General features: G+C 38.2%; 1 protein-coding gene across 7 annotated transcripts in view; it reads right to left on the bottom strand.

Annotated features, from left to right (window-relative positions):
* The window catches only part of ESRRG (estrogen related receptor gamma), an 817,641-nt gene that overhangs the window by 300,018 nt on the left and 493,362 nt on the right, over positions 1–24,261 (bottom strand). The window contains exon 1 of one of the 7 annotated variants that reach the window (XM_060246705.1): positions 19,378–19,600. The exons of the other annotated variants lie outside the window; for them this stretch is intronic. Within the exon in view, the coding sequence (XP_060102688.1) occupies positions 19,378–19,433 (56 nt within the window). The 5' untranslated portion in view covers positions 19,434–19,600. Of the gene's footprint in view, positions 1–19,377; positions 19,601–24,261 lie in introns of those variants that run through there. 7 annotated transcript variants of the gene reach the window in all.

The raw sequence follows: 24,261 nt of genomic DNA, 5'->3' as shown, positions 1-24,261 counted from the left end.
GAAACTGGATCTGAGGGATGCCTACTTTAGAGTGCGAATCAAAGAGTCGGACGAGTGGAAAACTTCATTCAACACTCCAATGGGGCAGTTCTAATACCTCATGATGCCTTTCGGATTACAGGGCGCTCTGGGAGTGTTTATGAACTTTATTAATGAAATCTTGAGACAGTACCTGTACAAGGGGGGGGGGGTGTACCTGGATGACAACATTATCTATTCAAAGGACATAGCCTCCCATGTACAATTAGTGAGGAAGGTGCTCACTACTCTATACGAGCACAAACTGTATGCAAAGCTATCCAAATGTGAATTCCACCAGACTGAGCTTGACTATCTGGGATTCAGAGTGTCCAGTAAAGGACTCGCTATGGATCCCGCCAAAATGCAGGCAGTATTGGATTGGGCACCCCCGAGGACACATAGACAGCTACAATCTTTCCTCGGGTTCGCAAATTTTTACAGAAATTTCATTCAAGGGTTCGCCCAAGTAATGTTACCTTTGACAGATTTGCTTAAGACTAGAGGGAAGGGGCCCAAAGCGGAAAAACCGGGGTCGAAACTGGTGTGGACCCCCGTCTGCCAAAAAGCGTTTTAAAAACTTAAGCGGTTGTTCACAAGCGAGCCAGTGCTTCTGGCGGGAGTTTTGTAAATTAACAGGCATGGAACAGGGGTTGAGCTCTGCCTACCACCCGCAGACAGATGGGCAGACGGAACGCGTAAACGTGCTTCTAGAACAATATTTACGGTGCTATGTGAACTTCCAGCAGTCTAACTGGGTGGAGCTGTTACCGTTCGCAGAATATGGATACAATAATCGTCTCCATAGCTCAACCAAAGCAACTCCCTTCAAAATTGTCAATGGCTATGAGGGAAAACCATTCCCACCACTATCCAGCGGCAGTGGGGACAAGCCCCCCACCTCCTGTCAGCAATGGTGGGAAACGCTAGGGAAAGGGTTGTCCATAATTCAAGAAAACCTGGAAATGGCCAAACGGGATTACAAAGCGCATTATGACAAAAAAAATGCCCCGGAATGGGATTTTAAAGTAGCAGAGATTGTATTCCTGTCTACAAAAAACTTGCCTTTGCCACAGACTTCCAGGAAGCTCGCATACAAATACTTTGGGCCATTCAAAATAAAGAGGGTGAGAAATAAAGTGACAGTGGAGTTGGAATTGCCAAAACTGTTTAGTAAAATCCATCCTGTTTTCCATTGCAGCCTTCTTCGGCGAGATCCAGGGGCTACGAGCTGGCACCCTCGCCCACCGGAGCCCAAACCTATTCAAGTGGAAGGTCATAGTCACCATGAGGTGCAGGAGATATTGGATGCGAGAGAAAAAAGGGGGGTACTCTACTTCCTAGTACGCTGGAAGTATTTTTCCCCTGAGTTGCAATGAATGGGTAAAAGCATCCGACCTCCGGGCCCCCCTCCTACTTAAAAGATTTTACCTGCTGCACCCAGACAAACCCCGAGCAAGAGCTTGGGGGGGGGGGGAGAGTATGTCAAGCATTGTGACTTTTCTAGTTGTTATAATTGTCAGATCATAGAATTGTTACTAACCATTAGATTCAGGCACATCAAAGTAGCAAACCCCCTCCATTGCTTCTTTCGCTTTTACTAACAAATGCAGGAATGTCCTCTTTGAAGATAAGACCTCCTGGGACTCATTCCCAGGCCCAGCGAGGCCTGGACCCAGGATGAGCCAACCGCAATAGAGATAAGGAAGTTAGAGTGTGAATTTCACACGTGAATGTAGAATTGTTTATAGAACCTTTGATGTGCCATTTTAAAGCTTGTATTCTGTTGTTACTAAATATCAGTTCCAATACCTAGCTCAACTGAGCCACATGGATTATCAATAAACAAAACTTTGTTTCAAAACCCAAAGAATGGTTATTTTGAAAACTCATGCTTGACACAGTGGCTCAGTGGTAAGGCATCTGCTTGGTAAGCAGAAGGTCCCAGGTTCAATTCCTGATATCTCAACTAAAAAAAAGGGTCCAGGCAAATAGATGTGAAAAGGCTCTGCTTGAGATCCTGGAGAGCCACTGCCAGTCTAAGTAGACAATATTGACTTTGATAGACCAAGGGTCTGAGTCAGTATAAGGCAGCTTCATATGTTCATATGTTCAACTAGATGCAGTATTGTCCAAATTAGATCAAAATAGGGAACACATTTTCACAGGAATATATATATTTGGAATTTTGTTCTAAAGGTGGCTTTTAAACATAACAGTGCAAATAACACAGGAAACACAAAAATCTCATTAAAAGCATTTAACGTAGGGTTGCCAATCCGCAGGTGGGAGCAGGGGATCCCCCGGTTTGGAGGCCCTCCCCTGCTTCAGGGTCATCAGAAAGCAGGCAGGGGGGAAATGTCTGCTGGGTACTCCATTATTCCCTATGGAGACCAATTCCCACAGGGCATAATGGAGAATTGATCTGTGGGTATCTGGGACTCTGGAGGGGCTGAGAGGCACCAAATTTGCAGCATAGAATCCAGTGCCTCTCCCCAAAATACACTCCAAGTTTCAAAAGGTTTGAACCAGGGGGTCTAATTCTATGAGCCCCAAAAGAAGATGCCCCTATCCTTCATTATTTCCAATGGAGGAAAGGCATTTAAAAGTTGTGCGGTCCCTTTAAATGTGATGGCCAGAACTCTCTTTGGAGTTCAATTATGCTTGTCACAGCCTTGCTCCTGGCTCCACCCCCAAAGTCCCCATATATTTCTAGAATTGGACCTGGCAACCCTAATTTCATGGCATAGTAAGTACAAGAAAAGAGAAGACTTCTCATGCAGTACTGAGTTCATTTCAAAGAGGAGTCATGCAGGTTTCGTTTTCATTAACTATTATTGTGTAAACTAGTTTTAATATAATTTATAGTACATGACATGATTAGTCAGAGAACTCTGTTTAAAGACAAACAAGCTACGCTGCTGGTGGTTTATGCCAAATTTTAAGTGGTTGAAGACATGGTTTTCAATGAGTTTGCCCAGTTAAATGTGTTTTGTTTAGTAAACATGTAGTCTCAGATATAAAATAGTACCAGGCTGCTTCTATGCAGTCTATGGGTCTTTTTGGAATCCCCTGCTCACCCTTAACTAAAAAGATATTAATGAGAATTAAGCAATTTTTTGACACAACAGACTGCACCCAAAACCTCAAATAACTAAACTACTGTATAGGTCTAGCAGCACTATTTTGATCACAACAACAGTAAATAAATAACAAAATTGGCAATTTGTTTTTCTCCCATAATTATGCAATGAAGCAAATCAGATATAGCCACAAATGCTACCTCTCTCCCTTTTTGTTTATTTTAGCCATTGGCTCTATTATAGATATTAACAGAGTATGGGAGAGGGTAAACATTTCACAACAACACCATTCTATGCAGATGATACTGTTTTGTATGCAACACTTGTATCCATAGAAATAAATGAGGACTCTATGTACATTTTGATTAAATGAAGAATGCTAGATTGGGGCTAGGTTACCAACTCTCAGGCAGGGCCTGGAATTCTCCTGGAATTACAAATGAGCCCCAGGGTACAGAAATCTGTTCTCCTGGAGCAAACTGGAGCTTTGGAGAATGGACTCTACATCAACACTGCTGAGGTCCCTCCCCAAATTCTGCCCTCCCTAGGCACCAGTCTCAAATCTCCAGGTATTTTCCAACTCTGGGGCTAGAAAATGGCAACCATAATTGGGGCAAGTATGTTTAGAATCAGCAGAGGGGCTTGAATGGTTTCCTGTTGCTGGTACAGCTACAAATAAAGCACAATTGTAACAGCGTTTCTAGTTTACCTGTCCTGGTCCCCCACACCAGGTTTTTGCAATTTTTTATAAATGGCACTATGGTATTATTATTATTTTGATATAACTTTATACCAATACCAGGTTCTCTGAATTCCCAGCTTTCATTTTAAAAGAAACTACCCTTGACCAAAGAATGATGCCATGGTTGTCCTTCTCCACCAAGCACGCAGCTTTCAGGAAGGATGCATGTGGAACAGTGAGGGAGGAAGGGGAACCTGCCAAGGCAACCAGATCAGCCAAATCAATATTGGCAACTGAATGAGTGACAGATGTCACAGCCAGATCGCCCTCACATCCTTATTTATACAATACATACATCCTCATGTATATCATAGCTTCCCTCGTTTAAAAAGGAAGAAAGTCTCTATCCTCTTTTCTTGCACAAATAGGCCTTTATATCTCCAATGGAAGGAGCCAGAGGCTTACTTGTTTAAAACAATGAAAGCTGGGAATTGAGAGAAACTTGTAAGCACAGTGGTATATCATTATATTGATATAATTTCCTTACCCACACAACAGTCATCCAGGGCTTTACTGCAATCATTCTCTAAACTTTGGAGCAAACCAGGTTAGTGAAAGATCCAGGACATACACGGATACACCAAGTTGCTGTGGGGAAACAGGAAAAAAACCTGCTCCCCCACAGCATTGAATCCAAGGCAGGTAATGCATGTGGAAATGGCCTATACCTACAGTCATTATCACTCCAGCTTTAGAAATGTTTTCATATGTTCTATTTCAACATGGCAGATTTCAAATACCTTAAGGTAAACTTTTTTTTTTAACATAATACCATCAAAACTATTTTAAGTATACTAGAAAGGAAATTTTACAGGAATGTATACTCAGATTGAAGAGCCCCGTGGCGCAGAGTGGTAAGCTGCAGTACTGCAGTCCAAGCTCTGCTCATGACCTGAGTTCGATCCCAGCAGAAGCTGGGTTCAGATAGCTGGCTCATGGTTGGTAAAATGAATACCTAGCTTGCTGTGGGTAAACTGTAAATGACTGTGGAAGTCAATGGCAAACCACCCCGTAAAAAGTCTGCAATGAAAACATTGTGAAAGCAACGTCACCCCGGAGTCGGAAATAACTGGTGCTTGCACAGGGTTTTACCTCTTCTTAGATTGGCAATGTGGACCAGCATAGTATATTTAAGGAAGACTTTGCAAAGGATGGCAATGACAAACCACTTCTGCTTAATCACTTACCTTGGAAACCATAAACTGGCTGTGACTTCACCACATTTTATACATACAAAGAGACTTAGATTGTCTTATTCTGCACAATTCTTAGTGAAAACTTGGCCACTATGAAGTTAGAGTTCTGTTTTCTTTTGGGCATGAGTTTAGAACATTGTTCCCAAACAGCTTGGGCACACTAGTTTCCTTATCCAAAACTACCAACTGTATTTAATGTGTAGGAGGTATGATTGTTGTGAGAGGAAATCCCAGATAATTTTGTTGCCTGCATACAGCTCAGCCCTATGCAAGTACACTTGGAAATAAATCCTTCTGAGATAAATAGGTTATACTCCAAAACAAATGTGCACCTCAGTAACATATTTATAATATTAATTTAACTGCTTTAAAATACCCATTATTAATCCCAATTAATGTTTAAAAGCATTCTCCTTGCCATACAGAGAAAAAAAACCAAGGCAGCTTTGTATTAGTATAAAAAGTCTTTTTTCAATGCCACTTTCAAAAAGCAGAAGATGTTTCTGTTGAGTGGAAATGGAGCTATATTTTTAAATTAGCTGTATTGAATCTAGATACCATAATTCACCAAAGTGCACAGCTGCCACTATTGGGGTCAGCATTTCAAAGGCGCGGAAACCCAGTGGCCCCTACTTTTCTCAATGGGAGCTGCAGGGTGCACAGCAATTTTGAAAACCTAGCTGCTGTGTTACCAAGCACCTACACAAGATAGCTGAGCAGTTTTAGAAATATAGCTGTATATCCAGGTGCTTACAAGATAGTGTGTGTGTGTTGGGGGGTGGGCGGGAGTGTCTGAGATTGTCAGAAAACTGACCTGGCTTAGAAATTTGTGTGCTGAGAGAAAATCACATAGAATATTAAAGAAAAATACTATCTCACTTTAAAGACACAATTTCCTAAGAGACTAAAATTACTTGGGTCAGATAAAATGCTAATTTATTACCAGGGAGTAATAAGGCCGACTCAGAAACTGTCATGCTGATATTCTAGATAAACAACATGAGCAAAAATTCAGCCCACTTATGCACTGCAGCACAATGGAGGTAAATGGTGGGGTGGGGGAAGCTGCCAGTCCCTCAGACAAATGTATGTGCATTCATACTTACCTTCATGTAGTCACCATACTAAGACCCATCTTTGCCCCCAGGAAAAGAAATTAGATATGTTTACCAAAAAAAAAAACACCAAAGAAAAAGCTTAAAAAATAATTTTTTAATATTCCAAAAAGCAAACTACATTGTCCTTATAAAATAAGCAATATGTGATTATTTAAAACTGTTTTGGCCCTTCATTATTTGATTTAATTTTATGAGAGTGTTGCAATGAAAGGACTATAACTCTATGTCGTATTCAAGCCACTCTTCCCATTTTGAATACCTCCTCTCCCTGTTTAAACAGGCTTTGACCCATTGAATAATATCAGTTTTACACTTAACTTTTGAAAGTCATGTGCTACGCCGCTTTTCTTTCTAATATAACCATACAGATTTAAAATATTTCTACAAACAAAAAAAGTCTGATTTTGGATTATTATGAACTGAGAACGACAACAATTATAATCCTGCCACAATGTATTCTTAATAAATATAATTTATTTCTAAACTGCCAGCAACACATTTTAGGCTGTGAAAATATAGAAGACAGCCCCATGCTGTAAAGGGTCTCATAATCTAGATTATCCACGAGGAACTGCACACAAAAGGAAGAGGAATAGAGTGTAATAGAGGTTACTTATATCTCTGCAGCAACTGAGCAGAGCCATTTACACAGCCCCTCTGGACAGTGTTTAGTAAACAGGGTGTGTATGGTAATCGAGTGTTTCTATTTGACTGTCCTTGTAAAAGCAAGGCAGGGGTTCTGTTTTTAGTGCACACTTTGGGTCAGTGTTAATCCTGTTTTATGTTGTTCACACCTGCTGCCGCCCAGCAGCCTACTGATGGTTTATGGTTTGTACTGCTGCAAGTGAATCCCAACTAACCCCGCCTAGACAGTCAACAAAAGCTACTCTGCTGAACCAAAAACAAAAGGAGATCCCAGTTCAACAACTCTCTAAAGCAGCTTGCCTCATACCCATGTATGCAATATAAAAATGAAAAATAAGCAATCACTCATTGTTGTCTGAAAAAGTAAATGCCCCTTGAAATACTACTTACTAGCTGTTACTATGAAGAAAACTTTTAAAACATTCATTCAGCACAAAGGCTTTGATCCTATTCTGCATAAGAAATTTTATTCACTTCCATGAAAAAGTATATACTTAACATAATGTTCCTAAGGCCAATTATATACAACACAAATTTATAAATTCTAGTTTTTGTTTGTTGTGTTTTGAACAGAAAAAAAGAACAGCATTGAAAGCTATTGCAGTTTTAAGTGGCATTTGCATTGCTGTAAACGTACAAATTCCACATAAAACCAACATCGTGTTAATACAAGACAAGCATCGACTGATTTTTAAACTATAGCAAATCCATAACAATGTTCTCTGAGCCTAGTTCTATAAGTTTTCAAACATACATGGCAAATGGCAAGTGTTGCTGCTCACAAACCAAAGCTTTACACAATATTATAAATTTTACGGAAGTTCAAGTAAAACTCCACTCTCTTAATGTCATACTAAGCGTCCCCCAAGTTCTGTTAAGGTCCACAACACTTTAGCAACAGCCACTCAACTAGACATCTTCCATTAATTCTTAGATCACTAAAATGTAGGTGGAGAGGTTGCCCTGGGTAGCATGCAGTACTTTTTCTGTGGTAGGCAATAATGTCAGTTACTTGTGCCCAGCATCCTACAAGGCTTTGGTAAGTAGCATACTACTACTCTCTTACCAACACTCTCTATGTTGTCCGACTGAGAGCCCCGATAGTCTGGTCCTAGTTAGCTACTGCCAACTAAACCTGTTGAAGAAGGGACCTACTGATTGTTATATCTACACTTGTCACAAATCACAGTTGCATATCAAGCACCTAAATTTTCAACATGTTTTTCAAAAGTTTTGCATATCAAGACTATTTCTGCCAGAACAGGGATTATGGCATCTTACTTACTTCCACGTGGTTCCATTTCCCTGAAGTAGCTGACCACCATATTCACAACTGACAGATCGGATCCAAACAGTAATGCAGACTGAAATTAATGCCACCATCGGGACCCAGACAGTCGTCTGGCATTATCTTTGATACAAACCCACTATTGTACTCTGTACAGGTGGCAGGAAAGTGTCTGCGCAGTCTCTTCCCAAGGATCACTGCAGCAGCAGAATAAATGGAGAAGCCTTCCTTAACCCATTTCCTAACCTTTTTGTCCCATGGTCCCATCTGTAACCAAATGAAAGGAGCAAATTTATTCAAATGATACTAGCAGATTTCAACCTGACAATGCAGAGATGAAAAATAAAATCAACATGTTTGCAGAAGGGACAAATGGATCCAACATGTACTAGAAAATCTCTCCTGCACCTTTACAGCGATTGCTGTGTACAATCCAGCCCTGCAATCACCAACTGAATTCACCACCTTTTGAAACTTCCTATTCTGTCAAAAAACATATACACTAAGGAAAAGGTACTTTAAAAGCTCACCATTTCAAAACAACTTAATCATATTACATGATAAACTAGAATGTATAGTTACACATTTTACCCATGTTGCCATTTAGCAACTTACCGATCATATGTTATTTGTGCCTTAGTAAAATATTGTTGATTCTCAAGCTATGAAAGAAAATAGCGGTGTGCCCTGATGCCTTCAAGCACTGCTTCCAAGTATACCTGCTTCAGGAGAAGTTAAGAGTACTTTATTTTGATTGCAATGTTTTCCTCAGGCAGAGAATTTTATTTCAGTTTGAATCTTTAAACCATTACATTTTCAGTGATGCATTTTTATATTTACAGTTGACATCTTCACAGAAGAATGGAACCTTTGAGCAACAGCTCTAAAGCATGAAGTTTGCCTCAAGTAACTACTTATTTTACACCCAAATGGAGCCAGTTGTTTTTAGCTAAAATTTGATAAACCTTAAACGGAAGACCTTTTCATTAAATGAAGGTCTTGGTTTGTGAAAATAAACTTGCGAATGAAATATATATTTTCCCACACAAAAAGCCTATTGAAACTCAGAACAGCTGAAGCGGTTTATCAGCTGTCAACATTTTGCTTTTAAAGTTCCTGTCTCTGATAAAGGTACAAAACAAGGATGGCTTGATTAATCAAACAGTATTGACAGAAGTGGATAACTGTGATCTCACTACAGTAAATCAATAAAAATACCAAATCAATCTATTTGTTTCTCACAAAGCCATTTATCAGCCATAATACATTAAAATTACCTGCCTATGTGAAGAGAAGTATAGTATTAGACAATGCTGTTGGAAGAAGCACAGAATCTCTAAACTTCATCTGGTGGTTCTTCCCCCTTCCTAATGCTCTTGGAGTGGTCTTTTTTACAAAGTAATTGTGGAGAAAGTGTTTATGCTGTCTTTTGCTTCCCTTAAGTGATGCCTCTGGTGTTCTCTAGACATTTGCATTATGCAATTTGAGGGGGGGGGGGTTGTTGTTTTTTTACAAATATGGCATGCTCAAGTGTTTCCCTGTTTTTGCAAGTTGTCTGTATGGTTCTCTTTTATAGTGCATATTTTAGAGTTTAACTTGCAATACAAATAAAGCTGTTAAAAGAAAAATGAGCAGCTAGAAAATGGCATTATAGGGGGACTCACAAAACATTCAGGAGTTTTAGTTTTAAATGACAGTGGTGAGAATTGATGATGATGATAGGTATATGTCAGAATGAGAAGTATATGCTCCCTTTCTAAGGTCTGTGTGTGCATTTAACAGAATGGAAAATAAAACTGCTGAAAACTTCTAATGAATGCCTGAAATAGATGTACACTTCTCAAAAGAACATTTTTGTTGCCAAAGGCTCCTTTCTCAATGTAGTCACCTGCACTTTGGTCAAGGTAATAAGTCCTCCCTTCATTACTGCATACTCACAAGCTCCCTACTATTCAATTTAAATGGAAAAAAGGCATGACATGTCTAAAACATTTACTTTTGCTAATGTAAAAGTGTTGGCATTTTGCTCCATTCCTGATAAGCTGGTGCCAGTGGAAGTGATTATTCTTTTCTTATTCAAAGCATATCAGCAGTCGAAAGCACTCTCAATCTTATCAGGTGTATGAACAGCACATTTACTGAAAACAGTTTGTGCAGCTTCTCTCTCTTTCTGCCAGGCTATCAGATAAATTCAACTAACTAACTGTATTTACACACAATCAAACATAAACTGTATCTTCAGAAAACCTGTGACTGATTTCAACATGCCACAAGTTTGCTGCTCAATATTAGTGACACAAAAAATGCTAGAAACTACAACCAGTCGGAGACCTCTATAAAACTAACACTGACATACAAAATGGAACACAGATGACAAAAAGGTGATTAAGAGACACAACTGACTTCTCTAATACCAAAAAAATCCACAAAAATTTGCATCCCAATATTGTTCTGATTCATGGTATAAGAGCTTTCTAATACTTTACATCTCTCTCTCTCTGTGTTGCCTTTCATTACTCCCTTAGGTTTGCATACTTCCTTAAAAAGTAATCTTTTTGCTTATTAATAATTTTTGAAAGCCCCTGCTTCCAATAGGCAGGTATGTTCAAAAGGATTCTAAAAGACATGTTAAATTTGATTACACAGTCCTTGATGTACAGATGTTTTCATATGTGAATGTTTCCTTCTTCTACTTTCACAATTTCTTTTGCTGAATGAAAAAGAGCAGGCACATGCTACCACCTGAGCCCATCTTGGGATTCTGCTTTGACTCCAGGAACAGAATGAGCCATCCTCTAAATTTGTAGGAAAACAATGAGATGAATTAAGCCAAGTGTGCCGTGCTGTGTAATTCAGCCAATTGTTGCTTCTCCATCTGTGAAGCCATGGTCCCCGTGACTGATGGGACAGGTGTCATTCATACTAATGTAAACCATGGCAGTGGATATTCAACTCTTGTTACTATGATTGAACCCCCACTGAAGAGTATCAGCACCTTGTGCAGACAACCAACCTCTAATATGAAATGATTGTGTCTGGTAGCTTTTCTTTAGATACTGGCATTTCTAACTTCAGATGCTACTGCTTCTGGGAACATCTAAGGTTTTTTTTTTTTTTTAATGTGTTTCGTGTCATGTCAGAACATTTGATTTTTGCACTAGGTAGATGACTGTTATGAGGACACTTTACATTGATGGAACAATGATTTTTAATGGTATATTTCAGGGTGGCCAACAGTAGCTCTTCAGATGTTTTTTGCCTACAACTCCCAACTGACCCAGCCAGCATGGCCAGTGGCTGGGGCTGATGGGAGTTATAGGCAAAAAACGTCTGGAGAGCTACCGTTGGTCACCCCTGGTATATTTCATTAAACTGTATGCCAGGAAGCATCTTTCTGCAGCATGAATTCTGCCTAGTGTCTATTTTCATTCATTACAATTATTTGAACATTGAATCCATTATAACATTTCCCATTTCCCCCAAAAATGTACAATATTTACTCAAAAGACACCCCTGAATGTAAAATGACCCTTCTGAAGAATGTTATATATACACAAATTATTAAACGTAACTGTAACTTGCATGTGAGTGTAAAGTAACACTCTCTTCTTTGATGGCGTGGGGGGGGGGGTGGACTAGTCTTGCATTTGAATAAACACAGTAATCTCCTGAATTGTTTTGTTGTTGTTTTGAAGATTTTGCTTAATTATGTGTACTTGTTGGTTCACTAACCAAAATGAACCAAGCTTTCAAAAATGAATTCGTGTGTGTTTTGTATATAATACCGTCTTCATTTCACATCACATGGGAATATTTAATAAAGAAACAGAACCTTTCACTTCAGATTCAAAATAAAACCTACAACAAACCCCATGAAATTATGAAGCAGAGAAACGTGTTAGAAACAAATAAAAGAGGCAATGTTGTACACATACATAAAGGTCAATCTTTGCTTTCTAACACCTTATCTATAAATACTGTGTTATTTTGAATACCAGTTTTTTTAAAAAAAAAGACTTAACTATCCTGCAGTATTGTATACAGTATCAATATTTCACTAGCTGTTGTAATATATCAAAATGCAAGAGAAAATACTTAAAACAACCAAGGAGAATACGCCCCCCCCCGATATTATTTGTATTAAACAATGAGAGAATAAAAGAACAAAATACTAGGGGTAAAATCAGAGAGCCATCTTCTCCTCTTCCTTGTACCCTATGTTCTAATCTACAGCCCTCTTTATACAGGAAGGAATGCAACTATTCTGAATATTTTCAAAATATTTAATGTGGCTTCTCTCCATTATATTTGCTGGCATCTGTACATCTCTATGGTTTAAAAAGATACAATTTGAATTTGTTGGATTTCTGGATGGTTATTTATACATTTTTGTTATACAAGCTGAAACCAGTGATCAGTACACATGCAACGTGTAACTAGCCACAGCGATCAGTCTCTGATCACACCTATTAAAATCTCTTTGTAGCCCATGCAACATCTTGCGACAGCTTGACCAGTTGTTTAAGGAAAGGGTGTGTGACAGAGCAAAGCTAAATCGACACATCTGTGATACTTCTGATGCCCCTCAGCATGGCTAATATTAATTTGTTTTCTTTGGCTAGGTAAGTGCTGCCAAAACATATTACATATGGTATGTAGTTCCAATCAAAATGATGAAAAGGAGATGTGCACTTTTGTCTCACGCAACACAACATGAAAAGACACAGAACAGTAAGTGAGATCGCAGTCAGCCTGCAAACCAATAATAGTGAGAAAGACCTACATGGATTTTGCTTTAACATTTACTTCCATCGGGACTTTGAAGGAAGGTCCCTCTGATTTCAGTGGCTTGAATTCAAAGAGCTCTTTGCCCTAGGAGAAGACTTTATCTGTGTTTTTTGCTGATTTTGCCTCCCCCATACCCACCAAAAATTGGCTGCAGATAATTGAGGGACCTCCCAGAGGGACTTTTTTTAGTGGCATACCAGACAATGGGAGGAGATAATAATTCCCCTCTACACACAAGCAGAGTATGTTCTCACTCTTGCAGCAAGATCTGCAACTATGCTTCCATACATAGTTACTTCCAACTATGCATTCTTATAAAAGGAGTCCTAGAGAGCTGTTTTGCAAAATTTCCCCCTTGAATTCTCAGGCTTATAGCTATTAAGGACTGTATCCTTATTTTTAATTAATTTAAAAAACCTTCAGATTATATTGACATGAAGAGAAAGGCATTGCCATTATATTTTAATATGCATAAGTAAACATGCAGAATTCAGCAAAATAATAATACCTAGATCGATTTGTTTGAAGGATGAAGGAAACTCTTGATAAAATATAATCCTGGAACACCAGTTCAGTGTGGTACAATGAGAGCCACATTTACAGAGAAATTAAACCGAAGTTCATTGGCACCTTGATGACTTACATAATGTATTCCAGTATAATGTCTTGGGAATTAACAGCTCGCTTCACCAGATCTTGCAGAGAGGAAGGGGAGAATGCATGTATATATATCTGTCTGGAGAGCGTATGGTATGAATGGGTGTGCATTTTAGTGGAATACCTATTTTTTCCCTTTTACAACCATACCTTTTAATTTAGTTTTAGTGTATCCCCCCGCCGCCCCAACCTTACTTGGCATACATATTATTATTGTATGTAAACCAATAATTAATGGTGGGATAAAGGAAATGTCTGGGGGGAGGAAGTAGGGATAAATTCTATGTAAAACTTTTCTTTCAATAAATTAAATAAACATAATTTATAAAATAGATGAATTTATTGCTAGGACTAACTTGTTCTAAGTGAAGAGAACAAGCGTTTCACAACTATATAGGAAGAAATTCATGTTAATGGCACAGATTCTATATGCTATGTGAGCAAATGTTGCTGTTTTAAGCCCAATAATTCATGTTTATTCTGCTAAAATAAATGGGATAATTGTGTGCATTTAAAAAAAAGATTTTAGAGTTTTAAAGAGGGATTGGATTCCTGACTTAGTTACTATATAAAATTGCCATGATCCCTTAAAGAATTTTTAAACATAGGTTTTATTATTTACATTTTTACCATAATATAAAATTTGGAGGAACTAGAAGGAAATCCAGTAAAGAATTTTTCTTTAACATTCCACGGAAGTTCAAGTTCAGCACAAAATATTAAGAATAGGAAAGCAGAAGTAGTCTGTGCTTTTAATAGCATATGTTTACATGAAATGGATTTCCAATTTTATCTTTAGAGAGTTATACTTTTAGTATTAAATTAACCCTGTGTCGTAGAAGCTATGTTTTAAAATGCAAGCAAAATTCACAGCTCTCGTAACTGATGAATAAGAAGTTCATAATATATTATAGTACCTTCTGTTGTACAAGAATATGGACATGAAAATGACGGCAAGCTGGAATATATACTCAAAATAAATGCATGAGTGAATGTCGAAATTCAGTGAAGCCCGGTATCTACATTTATTTCCTTTCTTCAAGGTTACCAAAATAAAAGCAATAAAAGCCCAGAAAAATGTTTACAGGCATATAATGTATCTGGTGTATCAGTAATTACAATGCATTTAATATATACCTTTCATCCATAAGGCATGTACACATATGCAGCCACTATTGGCTGGGATTAAAAACAACACAGAATTGTTTTAAAATCTAAATAAACACTGATCATTCTCAGCCAAAATGCCACATTTTAAAAAGCCAACATCCCCCACTGCTACCCAAAGGCAGAAAAAAGTGGAAATCATGTAAAATGAGGATGTCAAATTACCAGAGACTGCTGGTTGTCATTCCAGCACTATCAAACATATACACATGAGTATGATTGGAGACAGAGAAGCTAAATATTTCACTGTCAGAGCATGTTGAGGAGTGCAATTCATTTCTCTCTCATGTGGTTTAAGACAATGACAATTTAATACAAGGCCAGTGGATGTAAAAAAGATAAAAACCAAACCAGCCCAGCATAATCATGGATTTCCTCCTGAGAGCTTGCTAGGGCTAGAAAGGCACCTATTATGAAGCAGGATCCAAAGCATAAGCAAACAACTGAGTCACTTTAAAGTTCCAACGGGATGTATGCTGGCTCATTTTACTACAAGCTGCCTATGTCTGACACCCAAGCATTTTTACTGACTTATAGCAGGCTAACAAGAATATTTATAAAGGGGCAAGGGTTTGAAGAGTGTCAATAAATATTGGTGTTGTTCATTTCTATTTGTTTTTGCAATGAGATCAAAGCCAAAAGGTCACTGTACATCAGAAACAGTCAATAACAGGAAGTCTGCCAGGCTATTTAAGCATGCTATTATTAAAAATTAGAATACAGCATCAGATTATCACACTTTGATTTTGTATATACTGCTAGGCTGTGCTTTAAAGGGAAGGCTTCAAGAATTGTTTAAAAAATAGCTACAGACAAGTTACCTTCTGTGTTTGATATATAGCACCATGTATTTCAAAATTAATTGCAAAAGTGGGGCTTGGCTAATGAGGCGGTCCTTATCTTTCCTCAACAGTCCAAGCGGAAGTATTTTTTGTGTGGGCTTAATATGTTTTTCCTTTCTTTAAATACCCAAAGTGATACCCAAAGTAACTTCATACCAGATGAAAAATAACAGAATTCATGTCCTGAATTGTCTCACACACCCACAAAAGCTATAGGAAGGAAGAATTAATTATGTTTTTCAGAAAAAAATAAAAATATAAGAAGATACATCTCCCTTCAAACTTCACATTCTTGATGTTTAAAGGAATTGATAAATATGTTACTATGATTTAGATTCCTTAAGAGTCTGTGTAAGGAAGAGATCAGCTTAGGAAGTCTGCTTATCATATGCCTTTTTAAATACAGAAACATCTTAAGCTAAGGGCAGCTTTATATGGGACAGCAAGTCTGGTGATGGAGGGGAGGAAAAATAACTGTGGGAAAAAATGATCATCCATTCAAGAGAATTAATGGGTATTCACAAGGGCTTTGATAATAACGCAGGTTAATTACTGCTGCAACAAACCAGGCTCAGTAAATAAAGGACCAGAACCATAAACACATTAAAATGAGCAACCATCACTTAAAAAAGGGTCAGGCCCAGCAAATAAAAAGCTATCAGACAGCCATTTCAGCACTAGATCCTTACACTGTCTATCTCTTTTGAGAACTTGCTGAAAAGGTATATGAACAACAGCAATCCAAATGGAAAATATCAGTGGTGGTGGAACAGGGATTGCACAGCAAAGCCCTTTTGGGTGTACATGAAGTGACTGAACATGAAAAACAATCCATTAATTCTCATCTTTTCAAGCTTACATCTTATGTATTTAGGTTAGGGAGACAGCACACTTTAGTTTTGTCATGCATGCTGACTGCATATTAGATTAACACACACACACACTTACCCACAGATATTTATGGGACAACTATCACTTCCATTATATGTGGAGACTTCACACCAAGGAGACCCACACTTCAAATATTATCTATATTTTGAGATCAAAATTTATTGAAAAGCTATGGTCTAAAGGAAAGGGGAGGGGGAGCATCTCCAGCTACTTAATGAGCATTAATAAATAAGAAATTGCCAATTCTACAGAACAGTTCTCAAACACAATATTTTTTTAAATTATACATTGTGAAATGGGTGTAGAATCTGTTATAGCTCAAGTTTCTTTTGTCTCCCAATTTTTTACATCAAATGTTCACAAGTAAAAATTTCTGCCATCCTTCCTAAGTTTCTTGACATCTGCACGTTTCTCTCATGTATAGTAAAACATGGGGGCGGGAGTGTCCTTTTAGATAATGTGTACACCCCCAATTTCAGCACTATTGCATTTTAATAAGAAAAGCATGGAAGAGGTTGAGTGTTCAGATTCATGAAGCGGACAGAGCTACAAAGGGAAATGTACACAGGGCACAGAAGGTATCTGAAGTCACAAATCTATTTGCCATTCTATGCCCGGCATTCAGACATCAAGTTTAAATTTACTAAGCTAGTTCCTCACACACACATACCCTGCTTCCCTTTTTTGGGCTGTTTCAATTGCCTTCCCTTCTTCCAACAGCTGTGACAACTGTTAAAACAGTCAGTAAAATTAAGTCTGCGCTATAATCCTTTAGTCAATGTTACATTTTAATCAGAGGTTGGAGGAGATTTCATATTATGAGCACACGGTTTCATTTAGAATGATTAAATTGAAATACATATGTCTAAATCAGCAAATATATTTATTGCATCTGTTTGGCTATTAAGTGGTATGGAAAATTATTAGCATTACAGTTTTGCTGAAAAGGCAGAAGCCCGGGTCACAGCTTGCTTTAAGTTTTTTGCATTCTTTAACACACACCATCCAGATATCAAAGCATACCTAGTGACGGTCAGGCAGAGGTCTGCATATTCCCCAAATGTCCAGCCAGTTTTTAGTTTGATTCTCTTCCCTCTCACTCACAATCTAGAATAGAAGCTCTAGAAATCAAATTATTTGTTACTTTTAACTCATCCCATAACTGCCTTCATAGTCCTCTGTGCATCAAATGTCACAAAGCACAATAACTAGCAATATTAATACCATGTAAGGCTCTGTGGTTTATTATTTGAGACACACAGAGATGTTTTGCTGGCCATTAGATGGGTCTGTTTGTCCACTGAACCACAGATCCATCCAACCATACATCCAGAAGACTTTTAGCAGAGGTGGGGGGGGGGGAGGTGTGTATGAAGCTAAGTGTGTATGGGGGGGGGGGGGTTGTTGTGTGTATGGGGAGAATAGTTTCTACCTTCCAGTGCAGCCAAAAAGACACATGCCCTGATTTCATTTAAATGCACCTACTTTAAGAGGCTTATCAAAACTAATCATTCAAATTAGCTCTAAGACGGTAAATTCAAGAAAGCTCCTTAAAAAAAGAACATCTTCCTAACTTTAGAATCTCTCCCCTGACACCTCCCCCACCAAAGACAGCCTCCCATTTCAACTTGGAGTGGTGACAATTGCACTTATACACAGATTAACAGAGTTTAGACCACAGTGTAGATAAACTTACTGAGTACTGATCTATAAACCATCTCTTAGTGAGCATGCTTGCTTACTACTATTTATTTACTTTCTTTTGCAGGTGGACTAGGAACCCTGCCTCTTATCTCTCCCCCTGCCCCAGACAACAGTTCCCATTGGTAAGCTATTTTATTGCCTATATTGTTTTTCAGCATCCTAGGCACTTTTTATAACAGACTTAATTGCATCTAGCCATTGTGATATGCAGACACTAAGGACAGCTAGTGGGCATATACTCACAATACACTGTCACTTGCTTGTACAGTGACAGCACACATTCTGTGTAGGACTCTGTAAGATGAATCAATGACTGTATGGTTATTCAGTTCAAAATTAACTTTACAACCTGCCTAAGTTCTAGAAAGCTTAAATCATTTGTGGATCTCCCCCTCCTCCATTGCTTGCAGAGGCTCTGGGAAAGCATGCATTGAACTTTGTGGAATTTACACAAAATGTACTGTACAGACACTTTTAAAAAATAAATTAGTACTTTACTGTGTATAATAAATAAATACTAAATAATCAGGAAAAATGTAAAAAAAGCTGTGTGCTGCAAAATCAGCAGTATTCCATTTTAAAAAAAAAGATAGATGAACTCAAAAAGTGCAACAACCCCCTCCCTCCACAAACACACACAAACCATTTAATAGATTTATTTGCTAGTAAATGACTGGAACACTACCCTTAAAGTGGAGTTTTAATTACAGAGCACTACCTTAAAGTGGGGTTCAGCAGTTGGACTGTTCTTTTTTCTAACTGCCCATTGTAAGAAATTTCAGAAAGATCCAAATTTGTATCAAACTGCAAAGGTTTTAAATCTTGTTTGAGAATATATCCTTCTTAAAGTATCTTTGGAGAAGGGGGAGAAAATGTGCTTTCTGAAAGGTCTATTTTAACAATTCACTCTGCATTTGTGCCAAGTGCCTATTCTTAGTACCTGAATAAGAAGGGACTGTCACTCACACAGCTGTTTTACTGACAGTCACACCGCTTCGCCTCAAAGGTAACATTGTTGAGGAGAGAACAATTCTCCACTTATTGAATTAGCAGATAAAGCAGCGCACAAAAAGAGACAAGACAGACACAAACAGCCCCACTCATGCAAACAGAATTCAGAAGGCATTACCCGAAACAGCATTAACATTGGTCGTTGTTGCTTTTTTTCCCCCATTAAAAAATTAAGTGAAGGAAAGAAAAGGAAAGGGGGTTGGAGGGGAAAGAAGAAAGGTACCTACTCTTCTTCGTAGTGCAAGGAAAAAGACTCAGGAAGGCAAAGTTCTACCGAATCCATGTGCGCTCGGCAACCATTATTTGTGCACCCCAGCTATAAATCAAAGTTTCCTTGACAGAGCACAGTGCAATTAACACAAATGTTCTCCTGGTGACAAGCCTATAGGCACAGCCAGTTGGGACCAAAAGCTCTCACACTCTCCTAATCAAGGACTTAAAGCCCCGATTGGAGCTTATAAATATGAAGTGGGGCTTTACATATGCAGTCCCACTGGCCCAGACGCAGACTGGATTGGTAGGGCATGAGCCAATCAGCGCCGGAGAGGACGGAGGCTGCACAGATTGAGCGGCGCTCGGCAGGTAGAGCAGGGTGGAGGGGACAGGAAGGGAAAGGAAAGGACCGAAAACTGAGTACACAGATCGAAACGATGCAACGTTTTTTTAAAACGGGGCTTCAAAGCCCGGCTCTTAACTCCTAAGTGGCTAGTGTTACTCGTTAGACGGCCATTGCTTTCTGCTGCTTAAAAATACACTTTGGCAGGAAGGAGCGCAGCAGCCACCCTTTATTTTTTGTGAAGATTTCGTCATAAGGTATAAGTTTGTACTGTTCTCGGTTCCGTTGCGTTGTCTTGTGTTTCTGTTTCGTTCGGTGCTCTCCTTTGTTAAAACCTAATGAGATTTTTACAGCACTCTCCTAGGCACGTTTACTCAGAAATCAGGTCACTCTGAGTCCAGTGGGGTAAGTCAGCCTGTATGAGACTACAGCCTAAGACACCATAACTTTGAAGTAAGCCTCCGCTTAACCTAATGGGGCATTTCTGAGTAAACTTGCATTGGATCAACTAACTGCTTTCTTATCCAAAAACACTTGGAATTAATTTGACAGAACTTACTGTGAACTTGTTTTGAAGCTTTGATGCATACTAGAATCTTAAACATAATTATAATATGGCCCATTGTAATCTATATTACATACCTGTGAGTAAACATGGATGGTTAATTTCCTGTTGTGTTATCTTCATGTAATTCACCTAACCTCTGCTTCATACTTCTACATTTGTAGACATTAACTATATCTTTCAGCTACTGACTATGGGAAATACTGAACACTGGGTAGGGACCAGCGATAATGCAGAATCAAGGAGCATGTACTGGTGTGTACATATATAGCAGTGATGTTACTGTGGAAATACTTTCACTTCACTCCTCATGAAAGTTAAAGAAAAATACATTATTGATCAATATCTTCTGTAACGTTTTTTCTTGCTTGAATGTTTGTCATGTTGATTTAAAGGCAGTATACTCTGAAGTAATGCAGCAGGGAAGTCTAAGGCTGCAATGCTGTGAACATTTACTTGAGTGTGAGTCGCACTGAAGCAGCACTCTTCTGAATACAAAGGCAGGGCAATGGGTATACATTAGTTTAAATGTTAATGCTACAGTCTAACTGTCTGCACCTTGAACTCCATCTATACTAACATGCATACATAGACAACAACCTCAAGGATATGTATGGTCAACATGGCTGAAAATGTATCCCATTATTTCCATGCATGTCTGCAACATTTTTTCTCTAATTCTGCACCACAAGCTACTGTATGTGAAAGCTACTGACCATTTAATTTAAATAAATATCAAATTTCAGTCAATGTTTACACAAAGCTTTTTTAAAAAAGATATATCCCAAAAATAAATCGTGGCACAACTTTGTTTTAAAACATTCTTTCTTAACTTAAATATATACACTATACCATTTTTTGTTTTGTTTTTTAGATTGTATCTGCTGAAAATAAAGAGTCTCTGCATATGGTCAGGAAATAATTGATGCAACCTTAACAGCAGAAAACACTAAATTTAAAGTAATTCAGCTGTGCTACTTGTACCATTCCTTTTTTTCCTGACAGATTCACTCCTTGATGTAAATGGCATAATCTTTTAGATCAAAACAAATCAGTGCACACCCTTAGACTGCATTAATGCCATTCACAAATGGGAATACAACAACTGTCTCCAAATCTATTTGACGGCTTTTGCCCAAGTAAAATGACAGAAGACAAATACATGTAAGTACATTGGACATGCTTGCAACTCTTTGTTTTGTTGAACAACTTCCAGTGTGTCATTTGCTTATTCCCCTGTCCAGTTTTGAGTCTGGTTCTTACACAAGCAGTAAAACATACATGCCAGTCTATATGGAAGTGCAAAGATCAACAACCCACACAGCACAAACTAAGGCTTTCACCACTGAGCAAAAGTAGATAGTAAAACTTAATTACCAGTAGCATTATGCTGCCTGTATTGCTAAATGTGGACTCTAATTAAGATGTAAATTTGGTTCTGAGCAGTGAATTAAAAGCACTCTGAGATGCATCCCATCAACCATTCCAGAGATTTACTAAACAAGCAAGAAATAAAAGGCTCATATTGGAGCCTAACATACTTTCCTTAAAGAAAAAATAAAGATTCACTGTTAATGAAGATGTACTACATTTTCATTTCACTTACAGGCAACCACAATCTGTATTTCTCCAACATACTGAAGTTCATTCATTAAAAACATTCACTATACTGAAGCTATATTAGTCTTTGAATTTACATGTATGTTCAATAGTTATTTTGGCATAGGAGTTTGAAAGCTTTATAGACCGTGCATCTGTGTTTAAGCACAATGCTTTCCTGGCTGAAACAGTTAAAAGTTTATAAGCAGTAAGTATCTACCGACTCACAGCGTCATGATTACTTAAAATCTTAATTAGAAATACTGAATTTGCCTCATATTTTTCCTAGCTTCATTACAGCATGCCAGTTACTGTGGAGGAATCTTTGGAATACTGCCTTCTCTTTTGCTCTGTCTTCCCATCTGCTACGCTTTCCTTGTTCACATAGTTTCCACTATCCCTTTGCTTGTCCATATCATCCCTCTCCCCATCACCAAATTAACTATTGCTATCTTTCCACCAGACACCTTGCAAGCATCTGTCTTCGCTGATGGTGCTGCCACTTAGAAGACCACAGCCATAGCATAATTTATACATTCATGAAAGGCAGTTGGCCTGTTCCTCTGAGACTGAAAATGTCACCTCTGCTAGAGCAGGGCCTGGAATTTCAGCTGCATTCTTGAACTTGTGTTGCCAGTTACTGTTAGGTTATTTTAATGCAAGAACAAATGAGGCAGATGATTACTTTTTTATGAAAAAAATGCTTCTGTTTTATTAAAGTTTTGTTTTTAAAGTCCTGTAGGAAGTATAATCAAGGGGGGAGAAAGCTTGTTATAGAATTTGCAGAAGACATAAGTCAGGTTTGAATGCTATTTTGTGCTCACTTGTCTACACTAATGCTAAATCAAAAGCTCCAGTCTAAAACCTTACCTCAAGGACTCTGCACAAAGCAACAGTAATAGAATCAGGGCTGGAAGTGCGAGAGAAGCTGTCATGAGTATCTGCACCAGTCAATGAGCACTGCTGAGCAGTGTCTACATCTTTACATCCCTCTATCTGTATAATTATCTCCATGTAGAGTACTGTACATCTTTAAGCGCCTTCACACTTAAGTGCTACAGACATCTCATTGCATCCCAATTGCCAGACTCCTAAACCATAGCTACCTCAAGGCTACTGAAGTAGAGATCCAGTGGTACTTTGCAAAAGCAGTACAGTTAATTATGCCAAGTACATATTTACTTAAGGAGCACTGGAGGGGGGAAAAGTCTGGATGGAATATCTGTGTCATCCTTTGTGCCCTCACAAACATTCTTTCCACCCCAACATTCCTTCAATTAAGTTTGCATTAAATGTTGTAAGCCACCCTAGTTGTATTAAATTAATGATGAAAGATTAAGATAAAATGTTTCCTGTGTTTAGCACAATGTGAGGTAATTGGACAGAAAGATGTCAGAACAACATATTTTAAATAATGTTAATGAGCAGCAGCCGTGGGACAGGGGGAGGGAGGAAAACCCTCGAGAAGTCCTTGTGCTGCAATTTCTTTGATCCTCACAGTCTCATCTGCAGCTACTGACAGTTATTTAAAAGTCATTAGGAATAAGGTATTAAATTGTTTTAGAGTTTTGCAATTTGTCTTTTATACTTCTCCAGAAGTGAAGTTCACCTTTGAGTGCAATGTAAATTTTCTCCGTCTCTTTCTCTCTCTGAATTTCTTTTGCATGCTTCTATACACTTTGGCAAATGGTAGCAGATTACTACTTTAGAACCATCTGCTGCTTTCATTTATATTTAGCAGAAGTAATGACCACCCTGCCTGGATTTTAGGCAACAACCTACAACATTAGAATTTGCTTTCAGTATCAGCAATTGATAAACATACACAGAGGTTTGTGCATGCACACACACCATTTCTCTTTTCTTGTACTTTTAAATGAAGTATACAAAATTTCCTCAATAAGAAGTCACGGCAAATGTTTTCTCATCAGTGCAGTACAACAGATTATTTTAACTACAATAGATATGCATGCATCAAGGCTGACCACTATTAGCAGTTTGATGGAGAAGAATAGATCCTCTTTCCACTGCTGTAAGTGATTTTTGCTCAGTTTACCTTAATGCCTTTCACAAAAGAGGATGATTACACATGCGTTGCCTGAGTGAGAAAAAAAGTTTATTCTTGAAAAAAAAAGTACATAACCAAAATATAGGCCCTTTTCACATTACCATTCTAAACCAGATGTTATTCATTGTTGGCCTGATGCAGGAACGGGAGTTTCATACAGCAAATTTCCTTCAGTTAATGAGCTGTCCTTGAAGCACTATGGTCATTTCAAACAGTGTCACCTTCTTCCCAATCTTCCTTTGACTTTAAAAAAAATTCTAAAGCAAACGCTATAATGACACCATTGAGATACATTTTTTGTGCTTGTGTGCTTAAACATCATC

This window comes from Heteronotia binoei, chromosome 1 (genome assembly GCF_032191835.1).
Source record: "Heteronotia binoei isolate CCM8104 ecotype False Entrance Well chromosome 1, APGP_CSIRO_Hbin_v1, whole genome shotgun sequence".
Classification (NCBI taxonomy): domain Eukaryota; kingdom Metazoa; phylum Chordata; class Lepidosauria; order Squamata; family Gekkonidae; genus Heteronotia; species Heteronotia binoei.
This window is presented reverse-complemented; position numbering and strand designations above follow the sequence as displayed.